The 16,774-nt window shown below is 43.3% G+C and overlaps 1 protein-coding gene across 17 annotated transcripts in view; it reads left to right on the plus strand.

Annotated features, from left to right (window-relative positions):
• Positions 1-11,995, plus strand: part of ATP10B (ATPase phospholipid transporting 10B (putative)) — a 286,400-nt gene extending 274,405 nt beyond the window's left edge. For all 17 annotated transcript variants that reach the window (XM_070232979.1, XM_070232974.1, XM_070232977.1 and 14 more), the window contains 2 exons: positions 3,895-4,082; positions 9,133-11,995. In XM_070232979.1, the coding sequence (XP_070089080.1) occupies positions 3,895-4,082; positions 9,133-9,592 (648 nt within the window). In that variant the 3' untranslated portion in view covers positions 9,593-11,995. The remainder of the gene's footprint in view (positions 1-3,894; positions 4,083-9,132) is intronic.
• Positions 11,996-16,774: the final 4,779 nt, after the last annotated feature.

The following is a 16,774-nucleotide window of genomic DNA, read 5'->3' on the forward strand; positions in this document are numbered from 1 at the left end:
CAGATAATCCCTATCTTAAACCAACTTTTTCACAGATTAGAAAAGTGGAAAAGACAGGCAATTCATTTTTCATGGGTAGAATAATCCTGATACCAAAATGGGCATGGACAGTTCAAGAAAAGAAAATTTTAGGCCAGTCTCACTAAAGGAACATAGATGTAAAAATTCTAAATAAAATTATTGGCAAACCAACTGAGCAGTGTATTAAAGATAATAACGTCCAACCAAGGAACTTTCATATCCTGTTAGTAGACGGTAAACTGAAAGCACCACTCTGGAGAACAATTTGCAAATAGCTAGAGGAGTTTAAGTACTCATATGCTGTGACACACTTCCCCTTGTAAATATGCACCCTGGAAATACTCCTACGTGTATATACAGAGGCATGTACACGAATGTTTGTTACAGCATTGTTCTTAATAGAAAAAAAAATTAGAAGTAGCCTAAATCTTCATCAACAGAAAAATAAATAAATTGTGGCATATTCATACAATAAACAGTTAAAATGAATAAACTAGAGCCGTATCTATCAACACAGATAAGACTACAAAACACAATGTCTATTGAAAAACAAGTTACAGAAGGATACGTACACATGAAAAAGTAAAACAGTATTCATAAACGTGCATACAGAAACATGTATATACAAAATATGCATAAGAATGATGAATGCTGAATTTATGTTCAAGATTAAAGAGAAAACATTTGCAAGGGATACATGGGTGCTTTAAGTGTATCTGTAAGACTCAGTCTTTTAATAAAACTCAGGCAAATATGATATAAGGTTAAAATTGATAAAGCTGGAGGTTGAATATATGAGGTTTGTTATCTGTATGCTTGAAATATTTCACAATTTAATTACATTTTTAAATAACTAGCCCAAGATATTTTCCAAGAGGAACTCTGCTCTCTATGACCCTCTTAACCATTAGATTTTTTTCGACCTTTCAAAATGCCCTGTGAAGTATAATCAGGCCTCGATTGTGTATTAAATGGGTGATGAAACTCAAGATTCTGCATCCTCTGATTGCTCACTCAGCCCACTTTCTCAAAGCACTGCATTCATCTGCTTTGAAAGAGGGTAGCTGTTCCTTTCACTCACCATTCAGCATTATTAATCCACCTAAGGCATCTCTAGACCAGGTATCCCAATAGTTACCGGTGATTTCTGGTGCTCTCGGGAAAGGAGTCAGCTGCAAGAATCATTATGAAAGTGCTTGAAGCAGGGGGAGTCTGTTTCTTCCCTGGGTAGAAACCTAACATGAATTTTAATAACTGTGTCACTTTTCACAGTCCCCACGAAAGCAGTGAAAAAATTAGCTAACTGCTTTCTTCTTCAGGAACAGAGTCTAGATTTTTCAGATCACCTTTCCCACTGAAAACAACTAAAGATAAGGAAGAACTTATTTTAAAAAAAAGAAAAAAAACACTCCTTAAAAGCATAAAAGAGCTGACAGGATAGTAAAAACAAAAAGCTCTGGGAAAGGGGAATTCTAGAGACACAAGGTGAGCCAGAGCCTCTGTTTTCTTGAGGGTCTTTGCAATCCTACCCAAAAGGAACTTGGTTTTTGACAGACTTGACTGAGCAAAAAGTTCAGGAATCAAAACCCAGACACCAAAGGTAGGAGTCTAATAAGAGATTACATTAAATTAGGACCCCAAAGGCTATACCACCCGAAAGTGGACCAGCTTGTACACCCTCCCCCACAGGGACTAAAAGGATTGTTCCCATTGTGCTGAACAAAGCAAGGAGAATCAATATAAAGAAGCTGCGCTGGGACATAGACCACGTGCTGGCCTCAGACAGATTTGCAGCCTAGGTTTGCATCACCTGGGTGAGCCAAACTTCGACCTATGAATTCAGTTTAAAATGACTCAGTGGCCAAGGATACTGCAAAATAAACACACACACCCTCTCTAGAGAAAAGTATGTCATCCTAAGGCTCAAATTGTCCCTATGAACTTTTCAAGGGCGATAACCATCACATATTCAAAAATAACCAAGCTCTCAAGGAAACAAGAACCCATTAATGAAGGTCAAAAAAAAATCAGGGGCCAGCGTGGTGATGTAGTGGTTAAGATCACACACTCCTCTTGGTGGCCTGGGGTTTCTGGGTTCGGATCCTGAGCCAAACCTACACACCACTCACCAACCCATGCTGTGGTGGCATCCTGCATACAAAATAGAGGAAGACTGGCACAGATGTTAGCTCAGGGATAATCTTCCTCACCAAAAAAAAAAATATATATATATATATATGTATATATATATATATATATTTCAGGTGTTGATATTATTCAATATAAATTGTAGGAAAGCTATGTTTAAAGAAGAATAAGATGTAAAATATCTGCAGGGATTAGCAGACTATACAAAGCAACCCAGTCAATTTGAAAAGAGACCAAATAAGACATTTAGACATTTAAAAAAATACAGTAACTATAATTTAAGTTTCAATGGCTGGCTTAAAAGCAAATTAGACACAGCTGAATGGGAGAGTTAGTGAATTGGCCAAAAGAAATTATCCAGAATATAAAACAGAGGAAAAATTATGGAAGAGATATCAAATACATAGAAGATAGAGTGGTATCTGAAAAGGTCTAACACACATCTGATCAGAATCTCAGAAGGAAAGGAGAGAGAAAATGAGACAGAGGCAGTATATGAAAAGATAATGACTTGAGAATTTTGCAGAAGCAATGAAAGACATCAATCCACAGACTCAAAAAGTTCTGCAAAACTCTAGAACACTAATGACAAAATAAAAATCAAAAGCAACCAGGTTTTAAGAGAGAAAGATTTCCTTCTAAGGAACAATAGATAGAGTTGCTAACTTCTCAATAGCAACGACAGAAGCCAGAAGATAGTGGAATGCTAGCTTAAATGTAGTGAAAGAAAATAACTGCCAAATAAGAATTCTACATCCATCAAGAAAATCTGTCAAGAAGGAGAATGAAACAAAGCAGTAGAGAATATATCACCAGCAGACTCCCACTGAAGGAAATGGTAAAGGATATCCCTAGAGCAAAGAGAAAGAAATATCAGATGGAAGGTCCAAGATGCAAGAGAGAATGAAGGCATAGAAAGTGGTAAACATGAAAGTAAATCTTAATGAATACTGACCGTGTTAGACTATAATGACTTATGGGCTTTAAAAAGACGATAGAATTAAAATACACAGTAGCAACAAGATAAGTCGGGAAAAAGGTAAAGAGAGTTAAAGTGCTATAAAGTCCTTGTATAACTCAGGAGGAGGAAAAAGTAGTTATAAACTTTAGACTGTGGTAAGATTGCTTATTATCATTTACTGAGCAATCACTTAAAGAACAGAAATGGAGTGTATAACTTTCAAACTAGTAAAGGGGGAAAATGAAACTAGACAAAATAGTCAATAAGTTTAAAAGAGCACAAGAATGGGGGGGAAAGAAGCACAAAACAGGCAGGACAAAAGATCAGACAACAGAACCCTTCACTGCTTTGCAAATGAATAAACTACAGCCACATGTGGAAAAAATGCATTCATCACACAAACATAACATTGAGGGGAAAAAAGAAAAATCACACAAAATGTGATTTATCTAACATTTAAAAATGGGCTACAAGGGGAAGCATACGTAGGTGGTAAAACTACAAAGGATAACTTGGAAACTATCACAAATCAAGGACGAGACAGAAGATTTAGGAGATCTTGGGGTATGTGTGTTCAAATTCTGGGGGGTAGCAACATAGACGTTTGCTTTATAAGGAGGCATTAAACTGTATGCTTTTTTGAATTTTTTATATGTGTGTTGCATTTCCAAAAAAAGTTGAAAACAAAGTTAACCAAGCGGCGTGGTTGCACTGCCCCCTAACCTAAATGTTCAACAGCGTTTATTTCTCCTTTCTCTCCACAGACCATTATCCACGGGCTTGTGCTCATAGGCAGCTTCCTGTTGTACTTTGTGGTGTCCCTAGTGTACAATGCCGCCTGCGTCACCTGCAACAGTCCCACCAATCCCTACTGGGTGATGGAAGGCCAGCTCGCAGACCCCACTTTCTACCTCGTCTGCTTCCTCACACCAGTCGTGGCTCTTCTCCCAAGGTTTGAACGTGGGAGCTGTTTTCTTGCTAGAACTACCAATCTCCCCTTAATAAGCCGTGTTCATGATCCTAGATTCAAGAGTTTGCCTCCTACTGGGATCCTTGAGGCTATTGTTTCAAAGATAAGGTGCTAGGACAGAAAGAACAATGAACTAGGAGGCAAATAACATGGACCCTGGTCCCAGGTCAGCCACAGAGTAGCAAGTCACCCAATCTGGCATGGCCTCAGTTGTGACATCTATAAAATCAGAGTAATAATTCCTACCCTCCTGCCTTATAAATGTTGTTGTATCTAAGGAATCATTTTGAAAAGCTCTATGGTCCTATATTTATTAGCCCAGGAATCTCCCACTCAAATGCCTGCAAGGACAGGTAAGCAACTATGGAAAACCAGGTAAAGTACAGACATTGACATTGGTGGAAAGAATTTCTCAGCTTCCCCCTGTCATTGCCACCAGGAAAGATCAAGTCTAGCATTCCAGAGCTTCAGAATTTTCCTGGAAATTCAACTTTTGCATGAAATAGCCAACTTTTTAATATTACTCAAATTTGTTAAAACACACACACACACAACATGTATTAGCCAAATAAATCATTCATGCCTAGGGACTATTTCTAACATTTCCAGCCTAAACCCTGTACACTTGCCTTTTCCAGAAAGACCACAGCAGCAACAGCAATAATGCCTTGCATTTCCCTGGAGCTCAGTCTTGACACATGCTCTCCTATCGAGCTCCTCATTTTGCTTTTACTAAATCACCTGGAAGTTAAGCAGATCTCTGGTTCTATTCCCACTTGCTTATGGGACAGCTCAAGTCCCAAGAGGGACCAGAATGTGTCCACATGCCCACCACAAATCATAGTGGAGCTAGATTCTCCCAACTCAGACGCCAATGTTCTGTTCTCCAGCCCACACTGTCTAGTCAGAGTAACTGGTGAACTTGATGATCATGCACCCATAGGCAAGACTTAGCCCCTCTCCATCCTCAGGGTCTCACAACTCTGAACATCCAAATTCAGCCACTTTATCATTATAAGCTGTAGCCAACAGGCCATTGCAACATTCTGCCAAACTTTTTCTAATCCAAAATTAGGCAGAGAGCCATCAGTAGATCTTGCTTTGTTTAGTAAGTCTGGCAGCTTGCATACCCTAGTTTGGTCTCCATATCTTCTTCCTAAGCCACCTCAGACCTTGACCTTTGAAGATACCAAGATGATAAATACTATTGAAGTCAGTGAACCCCACAAATGCTGGGTGAGTTCCAAGTACACACTGTGTCCACAGCCTCCCTGCTTGGCCCTTACTGGTCTCTGCTGCCTCATCTCTCCACTCCCTGCCTCCAACTTTGGGCTCCATACCACCAACCTTCTTGCACTTCCCTAAAGGCCCCAGGCCCTCTCACCTCCCTGCCTTTGTTCACACTGTTCCTTCTGTTAGAAATGCCCTTCCCATTACCAACCCTCCTCCTGCTTTGACAAAATTTCAGGCATGCCCAATTCCAGAAGACTTTTGTGTCTTCACCTACCTTCCTTAGGCTGAAACAGGTCCCCTTCCTGCGTGTGTTCCCATCACTTAGGTTGTATGTCTGTCGCTGCCTTTATCCCATTTATTATAAATTGTCTATTTGTGTTGGTCTAACCATTAACTCCTGGAAGTAATGTAGTCTGCTTATCATTATGTAACCAACACCTAGCACAGTTCCTGCCACATAGGCTACACTCAGAGATAAATGAGCAATGGATGCTAAAGAAACAGAAAGATGAATAAAATGGGATCCTTGCTCTCAAGAAGCCTGCAATCCAGCAGACAATTCAGACATAAGTTCAACCTGTATTATGGGTCCTCTCTGTATTCATAGAAGGCCCTGAGAGTGAAGAGTAGGAAGCAATCAAGAATAAGCACAAGCCTCAGAGGACAGATTTCCCACCCAACCCCTTCTTCAGCCCAACCCCTGGGAAGACAGACCCTGGAGATACCATGAGGATTGTGCCCTCATTGGAAAAGGGCTTCAGATACATGGGTTAAATATTTTTGTCCACCCTGTTGGGGTTAAACACGGTTGTGATCATCACTGACCATGGACTGAGCTCCTCTGTTCTGTTTCTTATTTGGAGTATGGAAATAGAAAATTATCAGCCCCATATTCTTTGTCTTACCCTTGGCTAGAAAACACACTTGAAGCCAAAGTCTACCAGCTTGATGAGGATCATTGAAAACTATGAAAAGACTATTGACACTTTTCTTTGAAAAAATAAGCACTCAACATTACAGCTTGTTAAACAGATGAGGGATGAGTTAGGGAACAGTTAGCAAATATTTACTTGCTGGTTACCATAGTGCATAAGTTAAATCTTTGCTTATTCTATATTGAATTTCTGTTTAATTCTGTTTACTAAGAAAGGCGAAGAGATTTCCTCTAATCATGAAAGGATTATTTTAATGGTTCCACATACTGTTGAACTGTAACCTTGGAACAATTAGTGTTTTTTATTGAAATCCACATGACAGAATGTTTGCCACAGAAAACCGTATTTGTTCATTTAAAGTCGTAAGCTGTATTTATCATAATGGAGATTGATTTCACTTACCAAGATTGTGATAATTATCCCACTCACCGTGACCTCACTAATCTTGGTCTAATTAATTCAACCAGTATGAAAGAACTGTACAGATTCTCTTAAACTAGGAACAAGTAAATTATTTTACGGATAAAACAAAAGAACCTAACACAAACTTTAAAAACAGTGCAGCATCTTAATTAGCTACAACAGAGGATAACAGTCCTTGGACAACTCTTCCCTCAGCTTCAGTAACTCAACACTCTTGGTTTTCCACCTGCATCTCCTTTGTTTCCTTTGCTGGCCCAAGTCCTCAACATGGTGTATGTCAATCCTTGGTCCTAGGTTCCCCTGTCTTCTAACTTCTGCTCTCTCTACAGACTTAGCAACCACTATTGTGAAGTTAAATATTTTTAACAGGTGAATCTCCAATATAAATTCCCAGCCAGATATCTCTTCTGAATTCCAGGCACATCTTTCTAGCTACCTAATTATCACCTCCCCTGGGCATGCTAAGTCTGAAGAAAGCAGGAGATATCGATAATTTAGTTTACGATTCATCCTCTATACTACTGCCATCCAAGAAACCTGGATTTCTTCCAGAGTCCCTTTCCCCAAAGAGTTACCCACTTTAGATCAAGGCAGACCTGGAGGAGTTATGCTTGATACTGCCCACCACCTCATGCCCATATGGAGCCTATCACCAAGAGCTGACAGTTCTATCTGCTACACATTTCTCAAATCCATCTGCTATTTCCATTTCTACAGTCACCACCGTGGATGGGTTATAATCCTTTCATCCTAAATTATTGCAATAGTCTCCTAATGGGTTTTGCCCTAATCCATTATCATTGTGTCAAAGTGTCATCATGTCATCTGTTTATAACCCTTCAAGGGCTTCCCACAGCCTTTATAATAAAGCACAAAAACCATAATGTGTCCCACAGTCCTTGGCTGCTCTGTCCCTGCCAACCCCTTCTGTGTCCTATTTCCCCACTCTTGTCCTCACTCTCCACACTTCAGCCATTGTACCCTGGAGTGGTTCCTACCTCCTCTCTGCCTGGCTACTGCCCATGCATCCCTCAGTCCTCTGCTTTAATGTTTCTTCCTCAGGGAAGGTCTCTCACAACCAGATCAGGTGTTTGACACTCTCATTGCTCCCTCTGCTTCGAACTCTGTTCATGGGCTACATGAGAACAGGAACCCTGTCTGTCTTGTTCACAGCTTAATCCCTTGGGGCCTGGCCCGTCGTCAGGACTTGACAAGTATTTGTTGAATAAATGAACAGAGAAGGAAAGTGATGGCTTGGGGGAAAGGTTTAAACTGAGAAAATTCCAGTTTCCAGGCAATAAATTAAGTCTTTCCTGAAACACATACATGGCCACCTGTACTGCCTCCCTGGGAGAAATGAGAAAGAATGGGGAAAGTATGTCTGATTTCTTGGGATCTGCTATAGTCTTCAGAAAACCCTTGCCCACTGTGAGGTCACCCTGAAGCTTTTAGACACAGTGGAAGGATGGGAGCCTCTCTGCTTACAAGGCTTAAGAAATAAAAATTCAGAAGAAAAAAGGATCATTTTTGGAAAAGACCTTAGATGTCTTCTGGACCAACTGGATTACTTTTTAGATAAAGAAACTGACACCCAGAAGGGATATGAGTTGCCCACTATCACAAGATGGTGTGTGCTCCCTCCATACATCACTTAATTTTATTCACCTTCTTACTCCCTCTCTTCCTAATCTTGTAACAGCGAAGAGAACCTAGGCACAGATAGAGACTCCCATTCCAGAGTCCACTACAGGCAACATGCATCTTGCATGGGGAGAAGAACTCTGAGTTCCATCAGGGAGCTCTATTAACTTCTTGAAACCTTGGGACACCCATCTCATCATTTGGGGCCTCGGTTTCTTCACCTGGAAAATTGTAATAATACACTGATGCTGTGAAGTCCATGTGGCCTATTGATTTAAGAAAAGAATATGTATTTAGAAACTACTTAACAATTAAGTTCCACAAAGGGTTGAACATTACAAAGCAAGTAAATTTGGCAAATTAGAATAGCCCAGAAATAGAATGGACTGCCTTGTATGTGATAGATACGAGAAGAGCCCCGGGATCTGGAGAGCTTGGTTCCACCCATAGCTCCATCACTGTGTGGCTCTGGAAAAATCACTGAATCGCTTGGTGCCTCAGTTTCCTCATCTGGACTCAGGGGGAACCAAAAGTACCATGCAGTTGCATGGAATTGTTGGGAGAATAAGATGAGTTAATAACACATACGACACTTAGAGTAGTCCTGGTACATAATAAATGTTAGCCATTATATTCTGTTGTTGAACTCCCCAACAGCAGAGGTGCCCAGGCCTAGATATGATAATCAGCAGTCAGTGCAGCAAAGAGGATCTCGTGCTGGGTGGGGAGTTGGATTCTAAGACCACTTTCAATGAGTCAACACAATAAAATAAAGACAATTTCTGATTTTTTCCCACCAGGTACTTTATCCTGTCTCTACAAGGGACTTATGGGAAGTCTCTGATCTCAAAAGCTCAGAAAATCGACAGACTCCCCATGGACAAAAGAGATCTGAAAATCCAGAGTTGGAGAAGCAGACAGAGGCCTGCCCCTGTCCCTGGGGAGGCTCAGCCCACCCACCATCCAGAGCCACCTGTCTCAGAACAGGGCTTCAGAGCCAGCACCCCAAAGAGCTCTAGGCCTTCCAAGCGGAAGTACAAGGAGAACTGGGTGGTGCATGGGGAGAGATGCAGCAGAGACCACATGAGGGATGACCCATGTTCAGGGGACTCCTCAGCTAAACTCTCATCAGGGGAGCACCTTCTTCTGGGGCCTGGTAGGACAATGGCTTCTGGAGTCTACTCAAGTGGACAGACTGATGCCTACCGGCCCTCAAACAGGGGCAGCCATCGCCGATCCCAGAGTTCGCTGACCATATGAGGAGACTGCAGAAATATGTACAAAGTCAGAGAAGGTCATCCAGTCGCTGGCCTAATTAACCATTTCCTCTTCATGGAGGAAAGAATGTGCCAGTCTTACTCTTTTCTCCCTACCAGGCTTGACTTCCTTAAAGAAAGTGCCGGCCCTGAGGGGTTTGACAAAAAAGGACTAGAAACCAATTGACCTCTAGTTTTCTCTGCTGCCAACAGCACATCTTGCAAACAGAGTTTTTTTATAAGGAGGCTATGTTTCTATTGTATTGAATTTTCAAATTTTTTAGCCCAGAAACATTCTTCTGATCCTCTGGATAAGTACAGTCTACAACCAATGCAACTGTGTTGTATGTTTCCAAGATTCCAAGAAGTGTATCGACTCAGGCGATATCTCAGGATATGGAAGTTTCTGGGCTTGTCAAACCATCACCCCACCCCTTGGTGCCAAGAGTTAAAGTTTCAGAAGAGACCCATGCACACAAGTGCTTCATTTCTAGTGTATTGCAGTGATGGCCGTGTTGGGATTAACATCCCTTTCATTCTCAGAAAGTTGGGTCTGCTTTTTGTCTCTAAGCCAAAGAAAACCACATCTGAAGATTAAAATGACTTGAAGCCAGTGCCACAGACACTTCTAAGAGTTGTAGGGCCACAGCTAGGGTAAGCAGCGGAAAGAACATAAGCATGCTAAAGGAAACAGGTGCACCAGAAACCCCATGATTTACCACACGTCCCATAGTCTGGAGAATCTACCAAGAGGACGTGGGCAGCATTCTTTGTTTAAAGCTATTTATTTTATTTATTTTTAAATAGAAGTACCCCTCCTCATTCAGCTCTCAGGATAGGAAAACTCTAAGATCAGGAGATCTTTGCACATCTGCACCCAGACTAGACCCATATGATAGAGCAACTCTGAGCCCAAACAATGACATGTTTAAGAGTAGGGCCATTGTGAAACCCTATTCATTAAGCTTATGCCAGAATATCACCATCTGGAAGACACTGGCACCTGCCTCTGTTAAATTAGGGAGAGTCAGAGGAAGTCTCATGTCACAGGGAAAGAAGGATTGTATAGACTTCTTATCCCTGGAGGCTGTAAATGCCAAATATATGAAAAAGCTTAAAAGTGTTGAAATAGAAGAATGGATGGTAGAATTCTAATAGGCTGTCAGGAGAAGCTAGGTCTACTATAGACAAGGATAGCCCATCCCTAGTCTTTTAAGGTAAGTCGGGGAGGGCTACTGAAGCCCTCCCCTCCTTATGGTGGTGCCATATATCAGACAAAAATCCCTATACATTAGGGATGGGTGCAACAAGTGTGACAAGTCTTTGAGCCTAAGCGATATAGCCACCCCTTGAGTTGACTTATCACTTAACTTCTCAGCAAAGATGCCCAAAAAGATCGTAACAATCAAGTTGGCAAATGGCAGACTGAGCTGGTCCTTTGACCATCCTACTGACAAACCTGACCTAGAGGGGCCATTCAGTGCATCGTACTGGAGTCAATACACTGGATCACTTTGGCTGACTCTGCCGTATCTTGATGCCACACTGGCCAGCTGGTGGGTATTTAGGGGAATCCTACAGGAGGTTTGCTGAGGGAGGAGTGGGTAACACATCAGGCGACGCAGTAATGATATGAATTGTCCCAAATGAGGGGATTGAGCCAAAACTTGGATCTCAGGGTCCTCTTTTTCCCCCATACAATTCCTGCCCACTCCCAAAAGCCAGATGAGACGGTAAGGTGTTTCAGAAAAGAACAGAGTAGTGGGAAGAACACTGGCCTCAGGAGATCCGGGTTTGAGTCTTTGCTCCTCCTCTGTACTCTCGAGGAGCCAGGAGCCTTGAAGCAGGATGCCTTACCTGCAAATTAGGTTAGAACTGCCCTACCTCCCACGCTTGGCATAAGGATTAGGTCAAAATACATGGGGGATGTGAAAACCCTTTGAAAGCTGTCACACCCTTGATAATAACAAAGGGATTTTTATGTCAGAGCTAAGAGGAAATAAAGTGATAGGGAAGTTGAGAAAAATGTACTTACTATACATAAGTATACTATCCTCAAATGCCAAACCATAACCAACATTCTGATGCTGCTCTCTTTCTTGTGCATGACCAACCAACCCAGTTAGCCTGGGATTTTCCAGTTTTAGCACTGAAAGTCCCACATCCTGGGAAACTCCTCAGTCCTGGGACAACTGGTCACCTACTCTTTCCCCTCCCTCTTTGTAAACCAAACCAACTGTGACTGTCCAATGTGCCATCTTAGGGGGAAAGGTTAAAACAACTATTTCCCTATAACATAATGCTAATGATTGTACTTAATACATTTTTATACTTTTATGACCTTTTACTGATTGACTGGAAATGTGTCACCCTTTGTTAGAAAAATAAATAAACATGGTTTTCCATAGTTGCTGCAGTTCTGAGTACTCTCTCTTCCTTCCATCCTTCTTTGCATTCACTCATTCACATCCATTCACTTATCTAGCCAATCAACTGTTAAGCCCCTACCAGCTAACTGGTGATGTGCTAGAGGCTATGAGGAACACAGTCCTCATCTTAAAGAAGCTCATAGTCTTGTTGGACACATTATCAGGAAGATAATATTTGATCCAACATAAGAGAATGACACAAACCAAAATGGTTGTAAGAATTAGAAGCAGCACACAGTCTCCTCTCTCAGAAACTCCAGCCTGGCTCCTCCCCTCTTCCTGGAAGCCTGACACCAACCTTAAACCCATATTGATTAGGTGCCTCTTTTCATTCACTCATGCAACAAATACCAAGTGAGTACCTGCTGTACACAGCACTGTGGTGGGCAGCAAGGAGAAGAGAGGGAACAAAAGCAGACCCAGCCCCTGCCCTCAGGGATTTACAGTCTAGAAGGGGAGATAGACAATATTCAAGGAAGTCAATAAATGTGCTAATGACACACAATGAAAATAAGCAAGAATGGAGAGGAAGGCGGGGGGTGGTTCCCAGGGTACTAGAGAAGGCCTCTTCACGGAGGAGATGTTTCAGCTGAGACCTTAACCATGAAAACAAGACAGCAGGGAAGGGCCATTCCAGACAGAAAATTAGTATGAAAGCCCTGCAAAAGGAAGAGTTTGGTATAGTTAAAAAAAGATGATCAGTGTGACTAGAACCCAATAAGCAAGAGGAAGTGCCCCATGATGATGTTTCTAGTAACATCTGGACTAGCTTGCTGTGAGCTAGGTGCTCATCTAAGTGCATGTTGTCACGGAACCTCACAGCAACCCTACAAGGTGGGTACTATTATTCTCCCCTATTTCAGTTAGCTGCTGCCACATATCAAACCACCCCCTAAGTGTAGTGGATTAACATGACAACTGTTTACGTGCTCATGATGCTGTGAGTGGGCAATTTGGGCTGGGATCTCCCTCCACGTGGTCTCTCATCCTCAAGGACATCAGCTGGCCTTGTCTCATGACAGCAGTGTTCTGAGAATGGAAACAGAATCTGCAAAGTTTCTTGAGACGCAGGCTCAGCACTCCCACATCATCAGTGCCACCACATTCTATTGAAGCAAATTACAAGGCCAGCTCAGTTTCAAGGGGGTGGGAAAATATACACCTCCTTTAATAGAAGCAGCTCAAAGAAATTTGAGGCCATTTGCAATCTACAACATCCCATTTACAAAAGGAGAAACTGAGGCAGACAGCAGTTACATACACATGGCACAGTCACATAATTAACAAGTAGGGAGGAGACATCCTAACCTCAGGAGTCTGAAACCAGAGGCTATGCTCTTGGCCACAGAGATACAACTGCGAGACAGGGCTGGAGGGGCAGGTAGGAACCAATGACAGAGGGTCTCATCATCTCGACCTTCTCCTCAGAGGCAAGGTGGTGCAGTCATGAGCCAGAATTCCATCCCACCTCTGTCACAGGCTGGCAACATGACCTAGAGAAAGAACCCCCCGTGATCAGCTGAATTGCTCACCCAAACAAAAGCTTAAGTAAGGAAGCTCCTAACACCCTATAGGTGTTACACCCCTTAGAACTCGTGCCTGCACTGCCCTAAATATCTCCCCCTGAGCTGATCACCCAGCTAGAACTTTCCATTCTGCAGAGAGAGGCCCCAGGAGAAATGAATCACACAGGGGCAAATTCTTCCAGGTAATCAGAGAGTAGACCTCCAAGGGAATCTGGGACCCAGGTAGGACTCCACTGATAAGAAGGTGGGGACCATGAATGGGGCAATACCTCGAGCAGGGAGGCCTTTTGAGGGCACTCCAGGAGGAGTGCTGTGAACCAATACTTCAAGATGCTGTGATGAGGATTCTGGCATTTTCAGACAGGAGCTAAGGCCAGGAGCCTTTTTGTTCAAAGGCGTTCTGGTGCCACCTAGCATCGGTGGAGGAGCTCCTGCACCTGAGGGTTCTTCCTGCAGCCAGAGCAGGGAAAACAGGGCCGAGGGGGAACCAAGCCAGAGTTGGGAAGCCAGATTTCAACACCAGCTCTGCCAGTGGTTTCTGCTGTGACTCTGGACAAATCCCTTCACCAGTTTTCAACCTCAAACTGAGGTTCACCTCGGTTTCCCCGAATGCTCAAGGGGAGAACTGGAATAGTTCTAACATTCTGTGATTCTAAAAGCTGGTTACAGTGTAGGAATGACCTTGGCACACTCGAAGCCTTGTGATTTACTATTTGTGCAGTTGTTTGATTCTCTATCACACACACACACACACACACACACACACACGTGATGGAAGATCCCACAAGGAGGGGACCCTGCGATCTTGTTCTCTGCTGTGTTCCCAGAGCTCAGGACGCGGCAGTGCTCGACAACATTGTGATTATTGCTGCTGAAGACAACTGCAGATGGGAGCTGGTCTCAGAGGGGATATACAAAGGTGGAGGGCGGCAACCCTATCTGGGACGCTAATGACCCCCTAAGCCTTTGTGAGGCCCAGGTTGCCTTTTTCAGATCAGCGGATGTGAAGGAGCTGCAAATGCACAAGGAGGACCTGGGCAGCCACCATTTCCTGCTGTCAGGAGGAGGTGAGAGCTAGGACGCCTCTTTCCCTCTCTCAGGTCATGGTGGGCTCCCTCCAGGTGCTAAAATGAACAGAAAGAGGAGTTTAATCTCCTATAATCTCCATCAACACCTCCACACCCCCATAAACATAGCTGGTTACTATGTAAAGAAAGCTCCAAGACTAGTTTCCAGTCCCCCTTCCACGTCTGCCACTGCCCCTGAGCCCTCTGCCCATTTTCAGACGGCCACCACCTCTCCCCTGACTCTCGGTCAACGAGAGGGGCCAGCCGCTCACAGGTCAGGCCAGGGGAAAGGTGAACCCAGGCTCCTCAGAGGCCAAGACCACTTGGGAGGTGGCAGTGTCCTCAGAGGCTGTCCTCAGACCCCAGTGCAGCAAAGGGAGGCTGGCTGGCTGACACTTGACTGAACTTGGAGAGAAATGTTTTTTCTACAGTGTCATGAGCCCTTCCTACGCCAGCTAACCTATGTTCCCAAAAGACGAAGTGAAAGATATTCCAGCAGATGACAAAACTCAAGTCAAAAGGTAAGTGGACGAGCCCAGGATCGCCTAGTAATCTAGAATTAGAGCTGAGACTGAAATTGGGGTCTCCTGACACCCCTCAATGGGGGCTCATCAACAATCTCATCAGACAGAGATTAATTGGCAATCCTTTCCAGGGCTGCTTGGACATTAAAAAAAAAAGAAGATTAACACAAAAGGGCAAAATAAAAAACATCAGGCCACATGGCAGGTGAGTCAGTGTAGATCTGTTTGACTATGAAATCCTTCCAGAACTCATGTTTGCAAAAGGGCAGCCCAAGAGTGAAGGGTGGGGCTATACCAGGAAGAACTCACCTCTGAGAGTTCTCTTCTCCTGTCTGCAGAGGCAGAACTGAAATCTGAAGCCCTAGCAACTGCTGCTGCTGAGCCTCTAATCCTGCCTTTAAAACAATCCACCTTTTTCCCCACGAAAAAAAATATCTATAAACCTTTGTCTCTTTTACTGGATGCAACAGACAAAAGTGTGAAAGGAAGCATGCATCTGCTCTCCCCATTTAAAACAGACTGGTGTGCTGGACAATGAGAGTTCTCTTTCAGGAGGACAAGAACCCTGGACAGCCAAACGTCTGCTGGGCTAGCTCTAGTCACGCCTGCCTCTTTTTAAAGAGCACGGAACCAGAGAGGGGATGTGAACTTGCCAGAGGTTGAGAATCACCTCTGCTACCCTCAATTGCCCCATGAGCCTGCCCCCAGTGGCCAGAGGAGTGTGATTTACAAGGTCGTTCCATGTTGAAAATGGAACCTCTGGGGTACCCACACTCGATGCTTTCACGAAAAGGACCCGCTGTTGCCCTCCCAAGTAGGACCTCATATCACCCTCTGGCCCTGCCATCAATCGATTGGCTCAGGATAACCAGAGGACGTCATTCAGGCCATGGTCTTAATGACGTAAGGTAAGATCCCATCTTTGTAACTCATCTATTTTAACAGCAGTTTGGGGCACTTCATCCCAAAGAAGAAGAAATAGGTATGGGAGTTCTTCAGGCGGGGTGGCAGGCCAGAGTGGGGAGAAAGACACCTTGGGCCAGAAGACCCTTTCTTTATAAGACCCTTGCTTAGCCCTTTGGAAGTGATGGCCTACACATCAGGTGGCTTTTGTACAACAGGACAAACGAGGAATATCTCCCCTTCTTTTGTTCCCTGCAAATTCTAATGTGTTTTTCCATTTGGCTTCCTTGTCCCCTTTTATAGATGAGAAAACTGAGGCTCGATACCTTTCCCAAAGTATGTGGCTGAGAGCCAAGATTCAACCCCAAGCCACCCAACTTCAGGGCCCAAAATGTTAACCATTAGGCTACACTCCTTCCACAGTGGAGTGAAAAGAGCCCTGACTGAATTTAGGGTCAGGAGATCTGGAAAATCTGCAAATTTCTTATTGTGAGTCTTTTCTTCCCCTCTCATTCTTCTCCATGTGTAAACTGAAGGGGTTGGCCTGGAGACTTCTAAGGCCTTCAAATTTTTCTGAATTCATGATCCTCATCTGTAAGAACACACACTGAGTTCCCTCCTAAATACCCTTGAGGCTTCCACTCTAGCTATCAATGAGACTTTTTTTTTCTTTTTGAGTAGATGTGTAAGAAACCAAATTGATCAGCTCTTGAAAAAGATAATGAAAGCCACTAGTA

The sequence above is a fragment of the Equus caballus genome, chromosome 14, assembly GCF_041296265.1.
Source record: "Equus caballus isolate H_3958 breed thoroughbred chromosome 14, TB-T2T, whole genome shotgun sequence".
Taxonomy (NCBI): Eukaryota; Metazoa; Chordata; class Mammalia; order Perissodactyla; family Equidae; genus Equus; species Equus caballus.